The sequence below is a fragment of the Theobroma umbraticum genome, unplaced genomic scaffold, assembly GCF_002168275.2.
Source record: "Theobroma umbraticum cultivar Fairchild unplaced genomic scaffold, ASM216827v3 scaffold_146.0, whole genome shotgun sequence".
Classification (NCBI taxonomy): domain Eukaryota; kingdom Viridiplantae; phylum Streptophyta; class Magnoliopsida; order Malvales; family Malvaceae; genus Theobroma; species Theobroma umbraticum.
The window spans coordinates 6,606,048-6,630,726 of record NW_018397265.1 but is presented as its reverse complement, the minus strand read 5'-3'; the positions used below and the strand labels follow the sequence as shown (position 1 = coordinate 6,630,726).

Genomic DNA, 24,679 nt, shown 5'->3' with positions numbered 1-24,679 from the left:
ACCTAAAATCTCAAAGATCTAGCTACTTAAATCCTCAAAATATGTCAAAATAATTCTATTTAATAGAATTATCAGGTTTCGAACTGTTTCCTTTTGGACCTTTGAATGATAGGAGATCCATTGATTTAATTGTTTATTTCTTTTATTCAATCTCCTCACCACCGGCTTCTATCGTAAGTTTACAAATACATGAGTCCATCAACACTTTCATTGTTCACTTCACTATTAAATCGATGTTCCCTAATGTTTTGTCTAAAAAATTTACCTTTGTTTTCGTATTTTTTTCAATATTATTCTCTGTTTTTATTCCTTATTTCATGAATATTCAATCGTATTCTTATCTATTACATAAGTTTCCTCATTAGCCACGCGGAGAGCTTATGTCCACAGAAAAAAGATAAAACATTGAAGCAGAAAGAGAGGAATATAAGGCCTGTGTGCAACGCACGGGCCATAGTCTAGTTATATATAAATATAATCTCTTACCATTCAACCCAAGCAGCTCTTTCTCAAGCTACAATGTGCCCTACAACGTATGCCCTTCTCTTAGCCTTCCTTGCAGCTCTAATCTCTTTACTTTATATCCTACATTCCACCTTCCGGCCAAAACACTCTAAAAATGACCGGAAGCTTCCTCCGGGGCCTTGGGCACTGCCAATTATAGGCAACCTCCACATGTTAGGCAAGCTCCCACACCGAACCCTTCACCACTTAGCCCAAAAATATGGTTCCATAATGTCAATAAGGCTAGGGTATGTACCGACAATCGTGGTATCATCACCTGAAGCTGCTGAGCTATTTCTCAAGACCCATGACACCATTTTTGCTAGCAGGCCTAAAGTCCAAGTCTCCGAGTATTTGTCATACGGTACCAAGGGCTTGGCTTTTGCACAATATGGGTCATATTGGCGCACTGTTAGGAAATGGTGTACTTTGCAACTTCTCAGTACATCAAAAGTCGAATTCTTTGCACCGGTGAGGAGGACGGAGCTAGAGTCTTTGGTTAAGTTGCTGAAGAATGCCGCGGCAGCAGGCGAGGTCGTCGACCTCAGCGCCAAGGTGGGAGAACTAATAGAGGATATTATGTATAGGATGATCATAGGCCGCTGTAAAGATGATAAGTTCGACTTGAAGCCGCTTATTCAAGAGGGCCTCAGGTTATCAGGAACTTTCAACTTGGCTGATTTTGTGCCTTTCCTTGCTCCACTTGATCTTCAGGTATGTCTTCACATACACAACTGATCTCTTCTTGCTTGTCTTTCCATGATTTCAATCAAGTTCTACACGGTCTAAAGCAATTTTTTTCTCTGTCAAAGTAAGATTTAACCCCATAAGCTTGATCCCCAGGGTCTGAGACCTCGCTTTGAGACAGTAAGAAAGGGCTTTGACAAATTCTTGGAGGAGATAATTGATGAGCATGAACAACGGAGCAAAGGGCAGCAAAAACAGCACAGGGATTTCGTGGATGTGATGCTTTCATATTTAAATCAGCCCATGAATCCCAACGATGAAGAGCAAACATACATAATCGATCGAACAAATATCAAAGCCATAATTCTTGACATGATTGCAGCTGCACTCGAAACTTCGGCGGTAGTCATTGAGTGGGTACTAGCAGAGATCATACGACACCCGCGAGTAAAATCTCGTCTCCAAAAAGAATTAGAAACTGTTGTTGGGATGAATAGAATGGTAGAAGAGGCAGATTTAGCAAACCTAACATACTTGGACATGATTATAAAAGAAAGCCTAAGGTTGCATCCAGTTGCACCATTGCTGATTCCACATGAATCCATGGAGGACGTTACCATCAATGGATATCACATACCGAAGAAGTCACGGATCTTAATAAATATTTGGGCAATCGGGCGAGATCCCAATGTATGGTCGGAAAATGTTGAAGAATTTTTGCCAGAGAGGTTTGTCGGTAGCAACGTAGACCTTCGAGGACATGATTTTCAGCTCATCCCATTCGGATCAGGTCGTAGGGGATGTCCAGGACTGCAACTAGGGTTGACGACTGTTCGCCTTGTTCTGGCCCAGTTGGTGCACTGTTTTGAGTGGGAGCTGCCCCACGGCATGTTGCCTAATGACTTGAGCATGGGCGAGAAATTTACGCTTACGGCTCCAAGGGCCCAACACTTGCTGGCCAAGCCAGTTTACCGTCTACCTGATAAAAGACTGTAAAATTAGCATGGGGAAAACATAATCAAGAAGTATCAGAGAGTCCTGGATACTTGCATTTTGTTTTTATTTTTTGGGGAATCTAGGCATGTAAGTGAACAACAAAGTTAGACTCAATTAAGGAAATGATGTGGTAGGTTTCAAGAAATATAACCCTTAATTCTTCACTTTTTTTGGCGATTATTTGATCCATTAATTGATAATTACATTTAGGATGATATCAAGAAATATAAAAATAAAAGGATTTAGGCCATGTAATTAGAAGAAAAAAATAAACCGACTTTATTTTATTTGACATCGAAGCTGGGTATTTTAGACTACAATCTGTCTTGATAAGCAAGAAAGAGCAGCCCACTTAATCCTAAGCCTCATAACACATGGAAAAGGAATACTCCAAACCCCGAATTAAATCCAACAAGGATTCTTCAGTCCGTTCAACTATATATACCACTATTGCCTTTACTTCCTTCACTTTTCATCATCATAATCTCGACGATCGTATTACATTAATATTTAGAAGCTTTTCCTTGTGATCTCCGATTCATCCATTTTTTTTCCTGTCACTGGAGCCGTCTGATCTTGAAGCTGTTGCCCCCGCCGCCTCTGCTGCAGCCATGGAGCTTGATAGTTCTTTCCAACATACCTATCGGTGTTCTGCATCAAGGGTTGAGTTTGGCAACAGAATTCTGATGCCCCTTTCTGCTTTCGACTCTCTTGTTGATAAAGGTGTGGAGTCTCCATGGCTTTTCGAGTGCAATCCTGTAACAGGCAAAACTTCTCACTGCTGAGTCCTTGAGTTTACTTCCGATGAGGGTTTCGTGTTGTTACCGGCGCCTGTGATGGAGTCCATGGAGCTAGAGGAAGGAGAGCTTGTAACACTAAAGAGTGCTTCTCTTAACAAAGGAACCTTCTTGAAGCTTCAACCACATACCAAGAATTTCATGCAACTCTCTGACCCCAAGGCGGTGTTGGAAAAAGCTTTCAGAGATTTCTGTTGCTTGACTACCGGAGATACTATCATGATCATGCATAACGACATCAAGTTTTACATCGATATCGTTGAAGCAAAACCCTTTTGGGCAGTTAATATCATTGATACAGATTGTGAAGTTGATTTTGCTCTCCCATTGGATTATGAACCACCCCGAAAGAAACAGAAAAAGGCTCACGTATTTCAAAAACAAGAGCAACCTATCCAGGAAGCAACAGTCAAGTTCAAAGCGTTCAACGGCAAAGCAAGGCGCCTCGATGGAGAACCTGTGACAGAACAGGTTGCAGCTGGTGATGATCACGATTCGATGATGAATGCTGAAAAAAAGCCATGCGAATCAAAGAAAGGTGTGCTTGGTTCCAATGTTATTCAATCTCAAGAAGACTCAACGGGTGAACCATCGAGAAAGGGTAGGCGAGGGGAAACCAATATGAAGAAAGGAGCAGTAAAGTTCCAGCCATTCACCGGAAGAAGTTATAGGTTGATTTAGCAAAACATTTTCTGAATTCGCTGCTTACTTTTCCATGAAAGATACCTTGACCTCTTAGTTTATTGTTTCTTTTAACCTTTTGGTTCAAGCTCTTTAAGGCTATATGTAAACTACTAATTTGGTAGTATAAATATTAAAAGATTCTAAAGACCCTACTCTTGGAACATTTTTGAAAGTTATCATATTAAATATTATTTGTTTTGCGTATATTGAAATTCATAAAAAATAACTATTAATTACTGCATGAATATAAAAATATTACTACAAACAATAAATTATTATAATTTTAAAGAGTTCTCTTAGTATATTAAATACCATTGCATGCATTGGAAAAATTAATGCTGTTGGACAAAATCACTCTGCTATCAGATCTTTTATACTCTAAAATTATAATTAAAACTTATTGTATATACTTATACATACTCAGAAATGTCAAAGTCTTAATTTGATCTTTCTTTTTTTTTTTTAATTCTGCCATTTTAGTCTCTATATTCTAATTTTAATAATTTTAATCTTATACTTAAATTAAAAGTCCATTTTAAACTGATAACGGTATTAAATTTCTACATTTAAATTTAATGTCGCATGATTTTTTATATTGATCACGTGATATATTAACTTAAACTTTTTTTTATCATGTGGCATGTATTAGTACAAAAAACTTTCTTTTTAATAATAAAAATATTTTTTTTGAAAATTTAAAAAGTTATCAAATATTATTTAATTAAAAAATAAGATGATATTTTTTAGATTGTTAAGCGCCACATAACAAAAAGAATTAGTGCACCTAAGTACGCTAAGCCATCACCGAAATGTCATATTATTCAAGTTAAAGGAAAAATCTTAACACCAGTTATCAATTATCCTTAAATTCGACTTCTAATAAAAATTGTGGACTGAATTCATCAGGATTGAAGTAAAAAGGCCAAAACTATTAAATTTAAATAGTAGGAGGATGAAATTTAAATTTTAATATATGCCCTCAATTAGGTCCTACCATTTCTCTTACCGTTTTTGTATTTTTTTCTTTGGGGGTGCCTTTTCGTCTGGATTTGAGATTTTTTCACAAATTTATATCTTTTTTCCATTTTACTCCCCAAATTTCAATTTATCTCAATGGTCACTAAATTTTTTAAATTATACCCAATATGATCATCTTGACAGATTCAGTTGAAATTAATTATATAATATTGACATAAACTTTTCAAATCTTTATGTTATCTAAAAAAAATACAACAACCTTCACCCCCCCCCCCCTCTTTTTTTTTTTTTTTGTCTATCTCAATTTCCTTTTTCTCTATTTTCGTAGGACTTTTCATTCTGACAAAACTTAGAAGAAAAATGATGAGAAAAAAAAGGGTTACAAAAATTAACATAAATATTTTTAAAATGATGTGGTTGTTTAAGTGGTTTTTATATTGTTATTTTATCATTTATTTAGAAGAAATCACCATCTAGCCAAAAGATATGGGCCCATCATGTCACTAAGGCTAGGGTATGTACCCACAATCGTGGTGTCATCACCCCAAGCGGCGGAACTATTCCTCAAGACCCATGACGTTGTTTTTGCAAGCAGGCCCAAAGTCCAAGTCTCGGAATTCTTGTACGGTGGGAAGGGTCTGACATTTACCGAGTACGGTTCCTACTGGCGAAGACTGCCTCCTGGTCCCCGAGGCTTACCTATCATCAATAACCTGCACATGTTAGGGAAGCTTCCTCACCAAGCCCTTTATCACCTGGCCAAACTATATGGTCCCATGATGTCAATTTGGGGAAATTGTTAACTTCTAAAACCAAATACACTAGGGTTAGGCTTGCCAAACAGCTTGCTTAGTTATACATATGAAATGTGTAGTTGCAGGGTAAGGACATCCTTATCCTTTACCTGAACAACAATGTCTCCTCCAGCAGCAGCTCTTGTCCAAGTCCTTGGATTTCTCTGCTCATTCTTTTACATTCTATCTTACATCTCATCAAGGCTAGATGGAAGAGGAAAACGGAGACTGCCTCCTGGTCCCCGAGGCTTACCTATCATCGGTAACCTGCACATGTTAGGGAAGCTTCCTCACCAAGCCCTTTATCACTTGGCCAAACTATATGGTCCCATGATGTCAATAAGGCTAGGCACCGTGCCAGCCGTTGTGATATCATCCCCTCGAGTCGCTGAGCTTTTCCTCAAGACACATGACACCATTTTCGCAAGCAGGCCACAAATCCAAATCGCGCAAGTATTTTCATATGGTTTCAGGGGCATGGCTTTCGCAGGATATGGATCCTACTGGCGCAGTGTCAGGAAGCTGTGTAATGTCCAACTTCTTAGTGTATCCAAAATTGAATCATTGGCACCGATGAGGAGGGAGATGGTGAGTTTGTTCGTTGAATCTTTGAAGAAAGACGCAGCAGCACAGAAAGTGGTTAACCTCAGTGAAAACTTGGGAGAGCTAATTGAAGACATGACTCTGAGAATGATCATAGGGCATATAAAGTATGATCAATTCAACCTCAAAGAGCTTGTCCAAGAGCTTTCGAGCTTATCAGGAGCTTTCAATCTAGCAGATTATGTACCTTTTCTCGGTGCTCTCGACCTACAGGTATAGGATTTCACCCGTAATGATATCATTCAAGGCTCCTATGAATCACTATTTGTTTTGCAACATACGAATTATTGAAAGTAAACAACTATTTACTTTTTCCGTTTGTATCACATTGCCTTTTCACTTGAGCCATTCCTTTCTTCCTCCTTCCATATAATTCTGCCTCTCCCCAAAGACATGAAAATGCTATACTCTACATGCCGGGTTCGGTATAAACAAAGTTCCATTTCTTTGTTTTCACTGCAATCGAAAACTTTAGACCATAAAAACAAGCAAACAAAAATACTTAACTATGGTACTTTCTTTGAACTAAAAAACTCATGAAACTGAATGCCCTTATGTAGGGACTCAGACCGCGAATAAAGGCAGCCAATGGAGCACTTGACAAAACCCTCGAGAAGATCATCGACGAGCATGAGCTGAAGAATATTCATGAACAGCAAAAGCAACAGAGGGATTTCGTCGATATGATGCTTACCATGTTAAATCAACCAATGAATCCCCATGATGATCCAGTGTATATAGTTGATCGAACAACCATCAAAGCTATGATAGTAGACCTAATTACAGGTGGCTTGGACACTGCAACCACCGCAATTGAGTGGGCAGTGACGGAGCTCATAAGGAACCCCAGGGCAATGCAACATCTCCAAGAAGAGTTAAAAACCATTGTTGGGAAGTATAGAACGGTGGAGGAAATGGATTTGCCAAAACTAACATACTTGGACATGGTTGTGAAGGAAACTCTAAGGCTTCATCCAGTTGCACCATTGTTAGTTCCCCGTGAGTCCATGGAGGATACAACTATTGATGGATATTACATACCAAAAAAGTCGAGGATCTTGGTGAATGTTTGGGCAATCGGGCGAGACCCTGATGTTTGGTCCGACAATGTTGAAGAATTCTTTCCAGAAAGGTTCATTGATAGCAATATAGACCTTCGAGGACATGATTTTGAGCTCATCCCATTTGGAGCAGGCCGTAGAATATGCCCAGGAATGAAATTAGGCCTAACTACTGTGAAATTTGTTCTGGCTCAATTGGTGCATTGTTTTGATTGGGAGCTGCCTGATGGCATGTTGCCTGAAGAGCTGGACACCAGTGAGAAATATGGTCTTTCGTTGCCAAGAAGCAGTCACCTCTTTGCCAAGCCAATCTATCGCCTGCTTGAGAAAAGTATGTGAAGTACAGCACCAACTCAAAAGCACATATGCCCAATTGAGTTTCTTTTTGGATGCCTCTGCAGATGAAGAATAAGTGAGACGTTCGAGAGAAGCTGGAAGAAATCAGAAATCCTCTTATCTTTGCTTGGTGTCTCATTGGGCATCTTGTTTCATAAATTTTAGGTCTTAATGTTTTATAAATTTCTGTTGGCAGAGGGAGAATTGCAGTTAAAAGTGAGCTGGCTAAGAGAGGAATTGTTCATAACAATACATCTCGTTGCGTTTTATGTTTCAAAGAACCGGATACGGTCGACCACTTTGTTTTTTTAAATATCCTGAAACATGGAAAGTATGGGCTGCTTGGTGCAAATTGTGTGGGATATTTCATGGGTTAGTCCTCATGATCCATCTACTTTCTTTTTCAGCATTGGAACTCTGTGCATTTTGTTGAGCCAAATTGTGAAATCTGGAAAATGAGCTTCTTTGCAATTATTTGGTCCATATGGTTGGCAAAGAATGAGGTTGTTTTAATGGTATAACTATTGGGACAGTGTGCAAACGTTTGAAATTGCTAGGATAAGAATTACTTGCTGGTCTAAATCTAAATGGAAACAAGGTTGTCATGATTTTGAAAATTTGTATAGATGTCCTCAACAGTTTAATGTTGCTGTTAAAAAAGATAAAAAAAAAAATTGTTTGATTTGGTTATCGATTATTGGATTTTTAAAATTTAACATCAACCGTGCAATGTGGGAAAATTCGACAAAATACGAAATTAGAAAAATTCTTAACGATAATCAAGGATGAATCCTTATTAAGTTTTCTAAAAATGTGGGGCTTGAGGTTGCTAATCAAGCTGAAGTTTTAGCCATTAAAGAGGTTTTTCTTTCTCATAGTCTGATTATTGAAAGGGACTCAACCTCAGCTATTAAATGGACTACGGACCCTTCTCCGGCTCGTTGGAGGCTGAGAAACGCACCAACTCAAAAAGCACGTGAAGTGCAGCACCAACTCAAAAGCACAAATGGCCAATTGAGTTTCTTCTTGGATGCCTCTGCAGGTGAAGAATTAAAGAGGGGTTTGAAAGAATTCTTTTTGCTTGGTGTCTAGTTTGGTATTGGTTTTACTTATCATTTAAGATTTATAATTTAAAGTTCATAATTTCTAATTCAAAGAGTTTAAAATATAAAGTTTTAGAAATAAAGGGTTTTTTTTTTTATGTTGAAAGTGTTAAATTAATTATATGATGTAAAATTATAAGAAGAGATATCAAGTATGAACAAAATATTTTCATTCCATCGAAGAAGATTTAGAGAGAAATTATCAAGAAATAGGAAGTGATTAAAACTTAATGTATCCAAGGATTATGAAGTTAAGGTTTTGTATTACTCTTTTCGGTTTTCATGAAAGTTGAAAAAAAAATATTATTTTTAAGTTATATTAAAATTTTAAATTTTTTATAAAATTGATTTTAAATAGTTTTTATTATTAGAAAGTAAAAATGATTTTGAAATATTTAAAAATAAAAATAGTTTGTATTAGAAAAAAAAGAAAGAAAATATACTCCTATATTTGTATCCAAAATCTAACCGTACAAAATCAAAATTCACTTTGCAAAGTCAATAACTAAAGTCTAGTAATTAACACAAAATCCAAAGCACAACCCAAATCTAAATTGCTTGAAACGCAAATTTAAATTAATTTAACTTAAAACGTAAATTGAGAATAATATTTATTCTTTTCATTTTACATTTCACTTAAATTACAATAAAATTATTATTAGAAGTGAATTAAACTCATACTTGATCTCAATTAAAAAGACAATAATCCGAGTTTGAAACTCAAAGCCAAAATAATCCAAATCGAAAATGATACAATTTCAAAATATTGATAATAAAGTCGACATAATGAAATTATAAAATAAATAAATTCATGTTTTTTGAAATAGATGAACCTCAATAATCTGTGTTCTTGCGTCCGAAACAATTACTTGAAAACAACAGAAGGAAAGAAAATGTTTCCAATGAATGAAACGAAGTAGTATAAGTCAGAGCTTAAATGGTCTTCCATGGAACTTTCATTGTTGTTACTACGATTATTTTATTCACCTTCCATTCCACGCGTCTTTACGTAATTTTACATTGACTTCTTGTTTGCATAGAGAGTGACTTTCTTTGAACTGCTCCTTCATCTCCAAATTCAACCCCATGGAGAAGATTCATCCTTCTTAGCAGATAGATGGTTGTATCTTGAAATCCCAGCACCCAAATCACTCTCAATTTCTCATCTGATCAATTTTGATAGAGGCGGAGAGAGAGAGAGAGATGGATTCTGATGAACGGCCACAGCAAGTAACAGGGGTAGTTATAATAACTCTTCCACCATCTGACAACCCTTCTCTAGGAAAAACAATCACAGCTTTTACTCTTACTAATGATGTTTTCCCTCAATCTCACCAAACCCAACAACGCCAACAACAAGAAGAAGAACAGACTTTGCCAACAACCCAGATTCTAACACCAGCTCCACCTTCACCACAAAACCCTCAGCTTGGATTCTCATTCTTGGGACTCTTTTCTGATAACCCAAGAAAGCTATTAGGCTTTCTGGGTATCTCCCTCTTTGCTCTTCTTCTTTACAGTTCTGCTTTCTCTAATACTTTTGTAGAATTAAGGAATTCCAACAATGATGATGATGAAAAGCCAGAGTCTTTTATCTTCCCTTTGTATCACAAACTGGGGGCTGATTCGGAGCTCAAGTTGGGGAGATTTGTGGATGTTGATACGGAGAATTTGGTGGCTTCAGTTGAAGGTGGTGCAACGGGAACTCAGAAGATCAACAAATTGGTGGCTTCTAATGCTGCTGTAATTGATTCAGCCGGTACTATTTTGCCTGTTAGGGGCAATGTTTATCCGGACGGGTATGCATTGTGTAACTCTTGCTACTTCTCTAACTTATTTCTTTATGTTTTTGTCTTAGAAACTTGAGAGATAGATGTCCATTTTATAGCAATTCAAGTTTTTGCTCGTTGTGCTACTTGTGGTAAGGTGCAAATTGTGAAGCCTTAGAATCTGTGTTGGATAGTTGCAGACAACTTTATAACGTTGCTTTGTTTTTCATTTGAGAGCCATGGATATCAATGTAATTGCCTTACTCTATATCATTAGATTACTCTTGTTGGATTCAGTCATTAGGGGAATTGTAAGAATGCTTCTTCTTTCCATATCTATAATAATTATTCACTATTTTGATAACCAATATTTTGCATTTTCAACACTAAACAGAAGTAATGTTGTCATGCTCTCTCTTTTTAAAATTTCCTGCATAAACTCTTTACCTTTTGTTTTAACCTGTCTTCTGCAACTACAATTTAGAAAGATGGTTACATAAATGCTCAAACCAATTGCAGAGCATGTTTGGGCATTTCTTTTGCAAAGATAGAAACAGTGGCATTAGTAATAGATCCTGCAGTTTGGAGATAATGCTTGTCTTGAAGAGTTACCATTAACTGAAAGATTAGAAAAGAAAATATTTGTGCAATGATAGTCCTTGTGTAGTTCCATCAAAGATTGACTACAGAGATACATAATGGGGGTGATTGTGGGTTTTGTAACAAGTTGTCAACTACCTGATGTTAGAAGTAACTTGTATCATATGCTTAATGTTTCATTTTCTTAACTAGGATTTTTATAATGTTACAGATTGTACTTCACATACATGCTTGTTGGGAATCCTCAAAGACGTTATTTTCTTGATATTGATACTGGAAGTGACTTAACATGGATACAATGCGATGCTCCTTGCTCCAGTTGTGCCAAGGTAACACGTTTCTCACTACTTACTAGTCTTTATGGTTGTGAATATACTGATGGGATCTGTAAGGAACCATTAGTTATCATTCGAGAAGCATATTGCTAGCTGATTTAACAAATGCCTAGTTGTTCCTTGGCTTATTGAGTCTGATAGTATTTTTAAACTCTTTCACAAATTTTCATCCTTCCTTTTGTTTATTGAGCAGATATACCAAATAAATATATTTGTCCTGCTTTTCCCTCTTTCACTTCTCCTTTCCCTATTTTTATCAGGGCTTTTAGTTTGTTTGGTTTGGTTAACAGTGTTAAAAATCTCTTTAATATCTCTTTTAGTACAAGAGGGGAATTTTAAGCTTCACACTTAGGATCTCTACCAAATCCCCCACTCATCTCAAAATGGTATCTTACATGATAGTATTTCTTGAATTTTCCTTTAATTGACCATAGGGCTAGAAGGCAAGTATTGCCATATATTAAAAAAATGGAAGTGTTAGCGATTTCTGTCAATTTTATTATTAAAAGTGCACCTTCGCCACATTGAGCAAAGAAAACACTTAAAACAGATTTTAGATGGAGGGAAAATAAGCTTTTATTAATATAATGCCGTCAGAGAAGAACAGACCCTGTAAATGATGTAATTCAGCCTTCTTTTTTTTTTATCATTCTTGCGATAGGGATCATCTATACTCTAACGGATACAGTTGATGTAGGGAGCAAATCCTCTATACAAACCCACAAGAGTAAATATCGTAGCATCCAAGGACTTAATGTGCACGGAGGTACAGAAGAATCAAAAGCCTCAAAATTGTGAAACCTGTCAACAGTGTGACTACGAGATTGAATATGCTGATCGTAGCTCCTCCCTGGGGGTTCTTGCAAGAGATAAACTTCACCTAGTGACTGCAAATGGATCAACTACCAACTTGGATGTGGTTTTTGGGTAACCTTTCTCACAAAACTCCCTATTCGTACTGGACTGCTGAGTATTTTATCTATCAATTCTTCCAGCCAATGTGTGAATAAATTTTTAATTTATTTGTCTTCAGGTGTGCATATGATCAGCAAGGCATACTTTTGAACACTCTGTCAAAGACAGATGGAATTCTTGGACTAAGCAGGGCTAAAGTTAGTCTGCCTTCTCAATTGGCAAGCAAGGGAATCATTAACAATGTGGTCGGTCATTGCCTTGCAACAGATGTTGGTGCTGCTGGATATATGTTCTTAGGTGATGATTTTGTGCCAAACTGGGGCATGTCATGGGTCCCTATGCTTGGAAACCCTTCAACGTAAGTAGAAATCTCTGGAAATTTGCTTCTTGTTTGTGATTCCTTGAGGCATTTACTAGTTTTCAATGTCGACATGGGAAATTCATATCTGAAGGATTCAGATGGTACAGAATGATCTTTTGATTTGTAATTTTTTGCAGAAATTATTTACTTCAATGTTTTTTGACAAGGCCAAAAAACAAAGGCCAGAAATTGATACTAAATTTCAACCTAGTTTACAAAAGCCTATCCACCTTAACTATTCCACTCTTCACTATTTAGTAAGAAAGGTTATTTTTGGATATATATATATCCTTACAATGATAGATGCTATTTAATATACATGTCAAAATCAGCTTCTACCCTAGTTTTGACCAGTTTCTTTGAAAGCTTTGTACAGTCACTTGATTTAACAATTTCTGCATCTTGTATGTTTGCCAATCATTGCCTCTCCCTCCTTCATTTATTCTCTTCTCCTTAATTTTTGCATCATGTTTATTTGCCAATCATTGTCCCTCCCTTCTCCTTTTATTTTCTGCAATTCCTTATCCTGCTGTTTAGGTCCACTTCAGCTTTGACTTCTTACTTATTTCTTGATTTTATCTTACCTTCAGAGAATTTTACCATACACAAATTGTGAAAATCAATTATGGAAGTAGCTCCCTCAGTTTAGGCAGACAACATAGCAACATTGGAAGAGTTGTGTTTGACAGTGGCAGTTCTTATACGTACTTCACGAAACAAGCATATGCCGAATTGGTTGCTTCTGTATGCATTTCCATCTTGAGCTTGATTGAAAGTTATATAGTTGTTTTTTTTTTTAGAAAGCATTGCCAACTGATTATATCAACTATTTGTTGCTTGATGCAGCTTAGCGAGGTTTCCGAGGTGGGATTTATCCAAGATGTAGCAGATACAACATTGCCAATGTGCTGGCAAGCTCCATTTCCTATCAGGTAGCATATCTGTTGTTGTTTTAGTTAGGTACATTTTTCTCATCATATTTTCCTTGCTGTGGAGAAAATTTTAACATAGCCTATTTCTAATTCTTTTTCTAATGATAGAAGCAACGAAATGCATTTTGGTTCCCGCAACTTATATTTTTATTGATTTTCCTGTATTTAGGAGGCTTTGCTCAAAAATTTCAACAGTAATACTATATCATTGCACTTATATTTGCAATGCTTGCATGAGAAAGGAGGCAATTGGTTTTCTTTTGTATGGAGATGAAACGGAGAGATGATTTTTTTCTTTTATTTAGTACTTAAACTATTGATTTTATCGAGCTAAAAAGTTTGCACTTGCATTTGCCACTACCACCACAATCACATCACATGGACTACCATCTGAACATGATTATCATCTTTGGGAATGGTCATTCTAACTCTTTTATGACTTTCTCCATGCATTGGTCTTTTAATGCTTCCAGTTGTTACATAGAGATAAATCATTTTAGTTTTGAGAGATTAATGTGTTTGCACAAAATTTTGTCTCTCCACACACATTCATAGAGTTATTTCATCATTTTATTCTTATTAATCCAGGTTAAAGCTTTAGATTCTTTTTCCTAGTAGATTGGAGTTTGTACGCACATGTGTTTCTGACTGAGAAAGAGAAGAAAAAAAAAATACTATATTGTGCATTTTCTGGGTGGTAATAATTGTATCATTTTGCTGGATTAGCTAAATGGCTCAAGTCTTCCCCATTCAGCAGCTAGATAGGTTCTATCAGCCCTCCTTGGACTAAAAGCAGTTGATATTGTATTTGATACACATCTCCTTTCTGTGGAGCTCCACCCATTCTCTGTTACTCATAGTTGTCCCCTTTCCATTTAACATTGTTCCATCTTGACTGTCACTACTGAAAGGTAACATATTTGTTTAATTTCCCATTTTAACCTTTCATCATAACCACTTAAAAGCAATGGGACACACCAAAGAAACAATTTAACACCTAACATTCTCGTGATACTAACACGCTTGTTTAGATACTATGTGACAAAGCAGAGGGGATGCAGGAGGTTTTTTATGTTTGGCTCAACAGTCTTCCAATTCTAAGGATGCTTTTCATTTGTGTTTTATTATGGAGCATGAATGGTTGTGGAAGAAACATAATTTGCTCTCCGTGGCTCTAAAACTTATTCTTGAAAGTAGTTTTTTTCAAATATTTAAAGACCGTTGTAGTCAAAACTCTCCTGCAAACTTGGTCAATAAATTAATTGCATGAGTTTAGTGAAAAACAGCTGTTTCATTAAGTTGCCTGTTCAGGGGCACTAGATTCCCAGCACATATGTTAGCAAGATACTGTTTTCTAATGTGTCATTACTTTAAAGAGGTTAACCATCTCCTAAATGTTGCTTCTCTGTGGATGCAGATCTATCAAGGATGTTAAGCAGTTCTTCAAGACTTTAACCCTTCAATTTGGGAGTAATTGGTGGATTATTTCCAAGAGGTTTCATATTCCTCCAGAAGGCTACTTGATCATTAGCGTAAGGACTTCCCCAACTACGTGATTATCAGTGTACAGGTTAGTGTACTCTGGAAGGTGGAAAGCCCATTTTGATGTAATTTCCTGTTTTGCAGAATAAAGGTAATGTCTGCTTAGGCATCCTGGATGGAAGCAAAGTACATGATGGATCAACAATTATACTTGGAGGCAAGTTTGGCACACCAAAACCTTTTAATTCTTCATATTATTTCGGTTCATGAGTTCTCGGTAAGCCCAGTCCTTGTTTTGAGAATGTTTCAATTCCATGAGATCCTAGCCTAATCTTTGAAATCTAATGCCTTCTAATGTACAAAATGTGTTATATCGGTAAAGTCTTCACTTCAAATTCAATCTATCAATATCTATTCCAACCACCGAAACTATCGCGAGTTTCTTTCTCAGTTTCTCTATCAGACAAATCAAGGGCACCTTCATTCTTGTCCTTCATAATGGTTAACATGGGGAAACTGTAAATCTGATATAGGTATGTGTCAGAATGCATTTCCGTTCCCTCTTGTTGAAGAAAATAAACTGTGGTGATGGGCAGGCAAAGTTTTTTGTTGTGTTTTTGTATAAAACCCCACTCCTTGTTAGAATTTCCTTTTATTTGTTTGTTACTTTTTCTTCTTCTTTTTTTTTTTCTTATTTTCGACCTTTACAGACATATCACTACGGGGGCGATTGGTCGTCTATGATAATGAGAAACTGAAGATTGGGTGGACACAATCAGATTGTGCCCAGCCAAGAAGATTCAAGAGCCTCCCATTCTTTGAAGGATAGTTTGGCTGCATGACTGCATTATAATACCACAACTACTATACTCATATCTGTACATTCTAAGAATACACATTTGCCCTCTGTAAATTTTTCTCACTTAATGCGTCTGCTTCTTCTAGACTATTTATTTGCCGAAATATAGAACATGAGTCCTTTAGTATCCAACTTATAGTCATCAAATCACAATTCTATCTATTCATTTTGAAATATGCTAAGCATCACAATTTCAAAGAGTAATGATGAATCTCATTTCGATTATGTATTAAAATAAAATTAAATATTTAAATATTCACATTATTTTTAACTCATAAAATATTTTTTAAATAATATTTTATAAAATTAATTGTAAATATCATTACCATAGATACTTTTAGCTATAGCAATAAGCCAAACCATGAGACTGAATCTCACCTTTACTCCCAAAAGAGAAAAGGGCCTTTGATGGTTACTATGGTTCATAGGGAATCAAGGCCTTCTGAGATTTTCCTAGACTTTGAATTACTTCCCAAGTGATACCGGCATATGAAGTCACTACTTTTCAAGCACAAGTTTTCCAATGGTCTCAGATCCAAGTTTAAAGCTGATATTAATATTCCCCAATTTAGGTTAGCTGGTTAATTTAATTTGTTATATTTGTTCTTTAATCCAGTATGTATGCATCAAGAATTTTGGTTAATTGTGATTCTGAAGTATGAGACAGTATACCGAAACATTTCCTTTTGCAAGCAAGAAGAGCATCATAACTAAATATAAAGACTGTTTGACAAAAGGAAACTCAGCACCTCAAATGAGAAAATTACATATATTTGCTAGTGAGTTTTCAAATTTTTAAAGGGTAAAAATAAAATTTTTAAAAAAAAAACCTGGAAGAGGTAAAAAAAGGAAAAGAGTAACGACATAATCTAGCTAGACATCATGACCTGATCACTTGATTCTAGGGCTTGGCCGGCAAAAAACCTGACATCAACATCAGGATCCTCGCTCAATTCAACCAAGCATGGCCGGATTGTCTTCTCCACCACCTGTAATTGTTCAAGAACAATATCAAATTATCCAGTAACAAAGTAAATCAGTTATGACGATAAATGGCTTCTCCCATTGCACTACTTCTAATGAGACAATAAGGCATCGTTTTAGACAAATTGCATTCGAGGAAACATCAACCGATTAAAACAAACTCACAGATGAGAAAAAAGAAGCAAGACAAGAGAAAAATAAATGAAAAAAAAAAAAACAAAAGGTGGCATCCCTATTAACATTACATGATTTCCATCCGGACCACATTTTTTTTCTTTATGTGCTATACTAGTATCCTCGGATAGGGAAAAAGAAAAGAAAAATGCGGGGGAAAGTACGAACAAACCTGCAAAATTTTCCTTAAGACGTAAACAAGACATGTTTTCCCTTTTTCTTTTCTTTTCCATGTTTGTTTCATTTGCCATTTTCATTTGACTTTTCTTTCACTTTCTTAAGATAACATTTTCTTTATTAGAAAGAAATCTGGTGTAATCACAATTAAGGTGCTGTGAAACATGTACCAATTCTCAGCACTGATGATAGATATCACACTAAGCACTTGACAAAATGGTTTTATTAAAAAAAAAATCAAATATTAGAACTCTACCACATAACAATTACTAAAATGAGAATAAATTTACTCACAGATTGATCAACAATAGGAATTAGCGACTGCAACACCTTGGCGACATTAAACTTGATGTTAGGTACCCTGTATCATGCAATTTTTAGTCTCATAATCCAAGTCAAAGAATGCAAACGAATAACCTTCGAATCAAACATCAGGATGCATCAGTATTACCTATCTTTTGAAGCATTAATAACCAAAGGCAGAAGATTTGAACAAGTAATCTCTGGGCCCATAACAGGGGCAAGTAGAGAAATTGCATGTAAAATGGTCATCCGATACAGATAATGAGGGTTGTTAATCATGTCCAAAACCTGTAAACAGATTTCCAGAAAAAGACATTGAAAAAACATCTTCAGATATCTCCTTATCTACTCAATTAGAATTATAAAATACGGGAACGAAATTATTGTTGCACATAAGTAAACTAACCTGCGGAACTATGTGCTGCATTGCCCATTGCGGTCCAAATTCTTCTGCAAGGCGCTTCACATTATTAGCAGCAGCATCACGAATCGAATATACCTACAATGAATACCAATGCAGTTAGCAAAGTTTTTTCTGTAATATTACAATATTTGGTTCCTAGTATCACCTCTTAAAGGTAGACTGTTAATACGTAAACAAAACCCAAAGCAAACAGAACAGCTGTTAGATATTGGTTTTTTCTAATATTCCAACAGAAATCATAGTATCAGAGAAGAAAAAAGCTTATACAAATTGCACAAGCATAATATTTCATGTACACGAACTTAACAACTAGGGAAAAAACACAAACTGCTTAGAACACAAAATCATTAAGGCCAACATCTAGTTGTGGATTCTCAAAATATGAAGGGAGCAATTCCAGATAGACATCCACATATATTTCATTATGAGACGATTAAACTGGGATAGAATCATAAAGAAAGAGGCACATAAACTCCATTGATTTTTTTCCCCAGTGTCAAAGTTCTTTGCACCTTATCTTTTAACCATTGCATGCAGAGTGCACCAAGTTTGTCATCGAAAAAGCCAACACCCAACTGACTTGCCAATAAAGGTATGTATTCTATTATTGCAAGCCGAACCCTCCAGTGCCTATCCTCTGCAAGCTCCACTATTGCAGGCAATAGGGACTGGGACAGTAGATCAATTCCAATCACCTGCAATGATAGGTATATTAACTAAACTGCATTTGGATAAATGAGAGAAATATTCACTAACTTGCTCATAGTAAGTAGTTTGTCCAACCGCCGCACCAAATCAAATGATTAAAATAGCAAGACAATTATTTAAGAAAACTGCAGGTGATAACTGCAAGTCAAGTATTAATGTAATCAATGCCACATTGGCACTTCAACTTAGCTCAATTGCTAAGAGTGGGGCAGGGTGGAGTTTCAGTAGAGATCCTAGGTTCGAGCCTCAATACTCTCATTTGCGCCAAAAGCATAATCCATGGCACATCACCAAATCCATCCCTTGGAGATATGTTAGCTGGGTAGGAACTTGCATAATGCAACAGCAACAAGAAATTTAACATCTTTATTCAAGAGAATTGACTGAGTATGGAGGAATTTCCACCATACTCATTTTAGACTGACGAACATGTATACACAAAGAAAGATGCATAAACATAGTGTAATGGCCTTATTTAGTCAGTCAATCAATCTAAAAGCCTTGTCATTTACTTTGATACATTTTAAACTGTTCAAATTGACAAATGTTGACAATCTGAATCCCTTAAAACATAAGTTTTTTGGCAAACAACTTTCACCAATTGCCACAGTATGGTCAGACAAGTAAATTCATAATTATTGCAATGAGATGGAATAGTCAATTTCTGGTGCTTCCTCCAGCAAGTAAAATAAAATCAAACTCTCAAACTTTAGTTTCAAACAAGGAGAGTCAGAGATTGAGTTAGCAGTTAGCCCAGTCACAGGTCTCCTTTCACTTCTCAATTGAACATAGAAAATATAAAAAACCCTTTTGTCCACCATCAATTTCCAAGCTAGTAGTTTGATAGAAACTGTAGAACAATATCACCCAAAGATAGGAAAAAATAGAAATAGAAAACGAGTAAAAACGTCATTACTTTTCTTAATAAATCTTAACTGAGAACTTAAAAATTATAACAAACCTGGTTAACTTGATCAAGCTTGCTAATGATATTCAATCTGACATCTGGAAATTCATCTTTCAGAAGAGAAAGAAATATGGGAAGCAATTGCTCTATGGTCGCATCCTACAACCATCAGTGGAGATTACGTTATATGCAAGGAAAAAACTAAAAAAAGTTCTTTAAACAGAAAAAAGGAAGAAATAGTTTGCAACATGTATAGCATGAATGTGATTTCAATTATAATGCAACAGAAAAATAGGAAGCAGTGCCTTCTAGAATCTTTAAGAGACCCAACAATAAAAAATCAGCAAGACCTCTAAACTTATCCAGACAACATGAAATGATAATATTTTTCCCAAATGGACAATTGTTCATGCATCTACCGTGCAATTTATAGAAAGAATGAAAAGCCAATGTCCCACATAAGTCTGAATAGAGCTTGTTATTCAAAAAAAAAAAAAAAACATCAAGCTGTAGGAAATGTTTTTCCACTAATTAGGTACCCAGGCCCGAGGTGGAACAATAATAGAGTCCTCAGTCAAAGAAATTGACAAATCCACATTATACTAACTTACATACTTGCAGCTAACATAAGGATGGCCAACCAGAAAATGTTGTCAGAACAGAAGATAAACATTTATTCAACAAATTAAACAGTTGTCCATGCCTACAAACATCACGCAACATATGCCACTTCCACATAAACAAAAAAAGTTCATTAAAGCTGGACTACCCAAGCACAAGCCACAGAATGTTTACCTTCCCTAAGACGGGTGCCATTCCCATTATTACTGAAGCCAAAGCAGAACGAACATGCTGGGATGAATCTGTTGATAGTTCCTATAGCGGGCAATATTAACTAATTTAGACATGACATAGCTAGAGCATGAAAGCTAGATCACTGCCATAAATGAGAAAAACCTTGGATGAAGTAGGCAATATTCCATGAGCATTTTTACCTTGACACAAGGAAGAATATGCTGAATTGCTAGTTCTGGACTCAGAATTCGGCAAAACTTAGTTACTTTTCCAGCAGCAGCTATTCGTACTTCAGCTTCATTATCACGAAGTAAGCGAACATACGCAGGAACTAGGTCCGACCTAAACATGTAAACCTTATAATATCATTTAATGATAAGCGCCATCACTAAAAGAAAAACAACATTCAAAGTAAATGTAAGAATGTAACAAAATCAGTTTTGAGTGGCCGAAGCAGGATAAATAACCTAAACCAATTGCATGAATTTTCAGATATATAAAGAAGGAAACAAGCAATCCATCAATAGAGATCGGGAGAAAGAGGAAAAAGGGAAAATGGAGGAGGGGAAACAGGTACAGCCATAGATGTTAGTAAAGCAACAGATATAATGATTTAAGCCACGTGATTGTAGAAATTACCTAGTAGGCTCTGGACCAACAGCTTCACACAGCTCATACAATTGATTTGCAACCATATATCGGACACGCCAAGACTTATCCTAGAAGGCAAAGTAATACCATTTGAAACAAATCACTCAAAATAATTTACCTAATTGAAGAATGGAAATGAGAGAAAAAGGCAAAGGGAAAAAAATGAACGTAAAGAATAATAATTTCCGGTTTCCTTTCATATCAAGAAGCAAGAAGGGCTAAATATTTTTGCTGAAAATTAACTAGAAACCATGCAAAATGTTTGCATCAAACACAAATACAAGATATATTTAAAAAAGTGAACAATAAAAACAAAACTTGTGAAAAATATAACATTTATAATTTTAGAGTTAGAGGTTAATCAATTTCTAGTAGAGTGAATCAAACCATCAGTTTTCAAGAACCCGGTAAAAACTAAACATATGAGACATCCCGATAGAGCAGTACAACACAAATTGAAAGCCCTCATAACAAAATGGACAAGATGCAGTTTGCGATGGAATCACAAACAGTGATAATCCATTTCATTCAGAGTATGCTGCAAATTTTTACAGATGCAAATGGTACTCTGCCAGCAAGATGGCAAAACATAGGACACACTAGTGCTTTTGAATACAGCTGGGACCAAGGAGTGCTATGTGTCCAGAAGAAAAGTAGCTAAGTTTCATCTTCAACCTTAGTGTAAAAGAGTGAAAGAAATCCCCAACCTCCTCAATGGCTAGTTTCAGATAGACAAGGGGGAAAAAGGGCCGCTCATAAGTTTTCTAAATTGCAAAGAGCTTAAACAACAGATGCTGAAAATATAGAACTCAAAGCAGAACAAGACCATAACACAAAGTTTGCCCCAACCTACTCAAAAAGATCGGGAAAAAATAACAAAACACAACAAGGATGGAGCAATCCTAGAGATCCTAACATATTTGTATCATAATATTGATCACACATAGTCTACCTGTGAGAAGTTAACTATGACAGGGAGAATATGTGCCACACAATCTGGGGATTCCAACAACTTGCCAAGAGCTGCACAACCCTCAACAGCCAATAATCGAACAGAATCTTGATCTGCAGGGATGGAAATATAGGAGAAAAATAAGAATTCAAACCCTACTATAAAGTATGAACTTAACCATAATAATGGAAACCTAAACATGCATTATAAAATGCATACGTGAGAACGAACAACCATAGACAAGGGATTCGTTTATTCTTTATAAAAAAAAAGATCTAAACCTCATGAAGTACATATCAACCTTAGTTATGCTTTAAACATCAAACACTAGAATAAATTTCACAGATTCTCTGATATAATTGTTTTAAAAGATTAGAGTAGAAAAACAAAGGTAAACATCTCTGCTGGTAAGTAAGACTGCTCAAAATATACAATGATCTAGTTTTTTGGGCAACTTCCCATGAATTTTACAAAACTCTCTCTTTAAAAGAACAAAAAACAGAAACTTTCCTTAGAAGTAGAAAGGAGCAGCCTGCTACTGTTTTCCCAATTCCTCTTCCTTCCTACAAGTTTAAACCTACAACCACCCCCTCTAAAGGGAAGAAAAGCACCATGAGGCTACTAAACTCTCCCCCTCATGAGAATATTTTCTACCAGAATTGATTAAGTCAGATCACTTATGTTCATTAACGTAATACAATTTAAAGCATATATTCAACAATCATTTTATCAGAAAAATAGTACAATCAATATTTAAATAAAAAAATATACATTACGTAGTCTACATACCATCCTGTGTCAGATCATCAAACATAGACATGATGTCCACCTTCAAATGAGGTGCTTCTACAGTGGCAGCAAATTTTCCTAGATTTGTTGCAGCAGATCTCCTAACCATGGGCATGTCATCTTGACAAAGCTGACTGTATATCGCTCTCAGTTCAGTTTTTAATGCATCTGGAGCACTTGGGTATGCAATATGAAACAAGCCACATGAGGAAACTCGAGCTGTAAACCACTCACCAGCAGCCAATCTCTTTATGTTTGAGACAATAACATTCAAAAGAAACGACCCAGTCATTCCATTTGTAGTGTGGTAAAACTAAATCAAGTATTAATTAGGATTACAACTACAAATACTAAGGATAACACCTGTTCTGGTCACTGGGTCAGAGGAATAATCATATTATATATGGCACCTTATCCGAATGATAACAAGGCAGTACGGAGGACTGTGTATGTTAGTAGTTGGACAAACCACCATAATAATACTAATTAGAGACACAAATCACATGAATGATGCAAGTGGACTTTCATGTACTGTCTGGTTTATAGTGTTTTCATGCATAACTTGAGAATAATTTTCTTCCACTATCAATCTTTTCACCGAACAAACATTAAAGCAAAAATCAACTTCCATATCAAATTCTTGTAGTTACTTGTTGCAATATGTTATCTCGTCTTCCCTAACAAATATACAAGGCGATAGAAATGCTATATTATGCTTCCACATTTCAAGGATTCAACTTCCCCATTGTATCTCAATAACCATATAAAACTATTTAAATTCAAATCTACAATAAATTTTACATAAAGAAAAGAAAACAGAAACGAACCTTCACTAGTGGGATAAATGACTCAACCAAGTCCTGCTCCCTCATCTGGGCACCAATTCTACACAACGACTCCACAGCCTTATCCCTAACACAAGTTTCCTCAACAGTGCAAAGAGTCTCCAATGGGGGTAACAAAACATTAGCAAATTCCACACCTCCAACATAAGGAATAAAAACCCCCAATTCTTCGGCCATGGCAAGGAGAACTTCATCATCATCATCATTGTTCTCACTCAGAAATGGAATCAATTCCTTCCGTGTCCTTTCTTCCCCTAGCGCACGTGCAATGGTAGAGAGCCTACGGATCGAGTTCAAACGCAGCTGGATGTCTTCATTCTTGAGCTCATCGATCAACACCGCAATGGGATACAAAGGCTCATCAATCATCGCCATTCTACCTCACAAGATCTTACAACTGAGAATAAAACAATAAACTCAAGAAATAATTATCTAATTCCATTTCAGGATTCAAAATTCAGAAAAGTAAAATTAGAAACCCTAACAACACCCAAGTTAATCTTACACCTTTCCCTTCATTTCCAAAGCAACCAAACAGGAGCGTTAGACAGGAAGAGAAATTAACCACGCATTAATTGCAAAAAAAAAAAGAGAATGGATCAAAGAAACTTCAGTAAATGCCAAATGAAAGTGATCTAAATCAATAAACAAACCGAAAACGACATGGAAAATCTTCGTAACTTAAAATTGCAAAAGGTTAAACGACCAGAGATGAGATCTATAATTCAGAAAATACTTTTCTTCCAACAGTGAAAAAAGAAAACAAGAAAAATCCAAGTACCTTTCGAGGGTTCGAAAGTCAAGTGCGGGCGTGTTGGAAGCTCGATCTGATCTGTAAGCGGAGAAAGAAAGAGAGACAGAGACAAGAGGTAACAATCTGTAAAAGCTTAGTAGATTTCTTAAATTTCGTTTTTTCTTTTTTTTAAATTTTTTATTTTGTGTAAAGGTTTCTCGATAGTCTAATAAAGTAATTATCTCAATATTAAGACGGGTCTATTTACCCGACCCGATATATTTTGTTTGCTTCACCATTCTTTCTTTCTGGTTTTTTAAAATACATTGTCAAAAATGACCATTTTTATTTATTATAATTTTAAATATATTTATTATTAATACTAATAAGATTTATTCAATTTGTAACTAAAACTTTTATTTGCATTAATTTACTTTCATA

At 35.9% G+C, this 24,679-nt stretch overlaps 4 protein-coding genes and 1 pseudogene across 6 annotated transcripts; 4 read left to right on the top strand and 1 right to left on the bottom strand.

Moving 5' to 3' along the window:
- Positions 1-514: 514 nt before the first annotated feature.
- Positions 515-2,351, top strand: LOC110422574 (cytochrome P450 CYP736A12-like). Its single transcript, XM_021436541.1, has 2 exons — positions 515-1,218; positions 1,348-2,351. The coding sequence occupies exons 1-2, from the start codon at positions 520-522 to the stop codon at positions 2,185-2,187; spliced, it is 1,539 nt and encodes a 512-aa protein (XP_021292216.1). The 5' UTR covers positions 515-519; the 3' UTR covers positions 2,188-2,351.
- A 447-nt stretch (positions 2,352-2,798) lies between these two features.
- Positions 2,799-3,665, top strand: LOC110422822 (ubiquitin fusion degradation protein 1 C pseudogene; annotated as a pseudogene).
- Positions 3,666-5,467: 1,802 nt separating this feature from the next.
- Positions 5,468-7,792, top strand: LOC110422619 (cytochrome P450 CYP736A12-like). The gene is made up of 2 exons (XM_021436613.2): positions 5,468-6,256; positions 6,604-7,792. Exons 1-2 carry the CDS (start codon positions 5,561-5,563, stop codon positions 7,441-7,443), a joined length of 1,536 nt encoding a protein of 511 aa, XP_021292288.1. The 5' UTR covers positions 5,468-5,560; the 3' UTR covers positions 7,444-7,792.
- Positions 7,793-9,412: 1,620 nt separating this feature from the next.
- On the top strand, positions 9,413-15,907 carry LOC110422617 (Eukaryotic aspartyl protease family protein). Of its 3 annotated transcripts, none has more exons than XM_021436611.2 (9): positions 9,413-10,342; positions 11,124-11,241; positions 11,945-12,174; positions 12,281-12,520; positions 13,114-13,267; positions 13,370-13,455; positions 14,873-14,987; positions 15,082-15,154; positions 15,648-15,907. In XM_021436611.2, exons 1-9 carry the CDS (start codon positions 9,747-9,749, stop codon positions 15,764-15,766), a joined length of 1,731 nt encoding a protein of 576 aa, XP_021292286.1. In that variant the 5' UTR covers positions 9,413-9,746; the 3' UTR covers positions 15,767-15,907. The 3 variants fall into 3 exon arrangements, 2 of the variants coding, with proteins under 2 accessions (XP_021292286.1, XP_021292287.1); XM_021436612.2 differs by having other exon boundaries at positions 15,082-15,214; XR_002445731.2 differs by having other exon boundaries at positions 9,414-10,342; positions 15,082-15,470.
- A 631-nt stretch (positions 15,908-16,538) lies between these two features.
- On the bottom strand, positions 16,539-24,446 carry LOC110422616 (uncharacterized). The gene is made up of 13 exons (XM_021436610.2): positions 24,287-24,446; positions 23,488-23,902; positions 22,661-22,907; positions 21,872-21,984; positions 20,908-20,987; positions 20,469-20,610; positions 20,269-20,349; positions 19,528-19,632; positions 18,371-18,553; positions 17,841-17,933; positions 17,583-17,722; positions 17,426-17,492; positions 16,539-16,785 (listed from the first exon to the last, which is right to left on the bottom strand). Exons 2-13 carry the CDS (start codon positions 23,878-23,880, stop codon positions 16,666-16,668), a joined length of 1,764 nt encoding a protein of 587 aa, XP_021292285.1. The 5' UTR covers positions 23,881-23,902; positions 24,287-24,446; the 3' UTR covers positions 16,539-16,665.
- Positions 24,447-24,679: the final 233 nt, after the last annotated feature.

What these genes read in the sequence shown, in the direction of transcription:
- LOC110422574 (XM_021436541.1), top strand. Translation starts at nt 520, where the DNA reads ATGTGCCCTACAACGTATGCCCTTCTCTTAGCCTTCCTTGCAGCTCTA. An exon ending in TTGCTCCACTTGATCTTCAG is followed by an intron (nt 1,219 to 1,347) that starts GTATGTCTTCAC and finishes CTTGATCCCCAG; the next exon opens with GGTCTGAGACCTCGCTTTGA.
- LOC110422619 (XM_021436613.2), top strand. Translation starts at nt 5,561, where the DNA reads ATGTCTCCTCCAGCAGCAGCTCTTGTCCAAGTCCTTGGATTTCTCTGC. An exon ending in TCGGTGCTCTCGACCTACAG is followed by an intron (nt 6,257 to 6,603) that starts GTATAGGATTTC and finishes GCCCTTATGTAG; the next exon opens with GGACTCAGACCGCGAATAAA.
- LOC110422617 (XM_021436611.2), top strand. Translation starts at nt 9,747, where the DNA reads ATGGATTCTGATGAACGGCCACAGCAAGTAACAGGGGTAGTTATAATA. An exon ending in AACTTGGATGTGGTTTTTGG is followed by an intron (nt 12,175 to 12,280) that starts GTAACCTTTCTC and finishes ATTTGTCTTCAG; the next exon opens with GTGTGCATATGATCAGCAAG. An exon ending in ATGCTTGGAAACCCTTCAAC is followed by an intron (nt 12,521 to 13,113) that starts GTAAGTAGAAAT and finishes TCTTACCTTCAG; the next exon opens with AGAATTTTACCATACACAAA.
- LOC110422616 (XM_021436610.2), bottom strand. Translation starts at nt 23,880, where the DNA reads ATGGCGATGATTGATGAGCCTTTGTATCCCATTGCGGTGTTGATCGAT. An exon ending in TGGCACCCGTCTTAGGGAAG is followed by an intron (nt 19,633 to 20,268) that starts GTAAACATTCTG and finishes TGATGGTTGTAG; the next exon opens with GATGCGACCATAGAGCAATT. An exon ending in TGCAGCACATAGTTCCGCAG is followed by an intron (nt 17,723 to 17,840) that starts GTTAGTTTACTT and finishes ATCTGTTTACAG; the next exon opens with GTTTTGGACATGATTAACAA.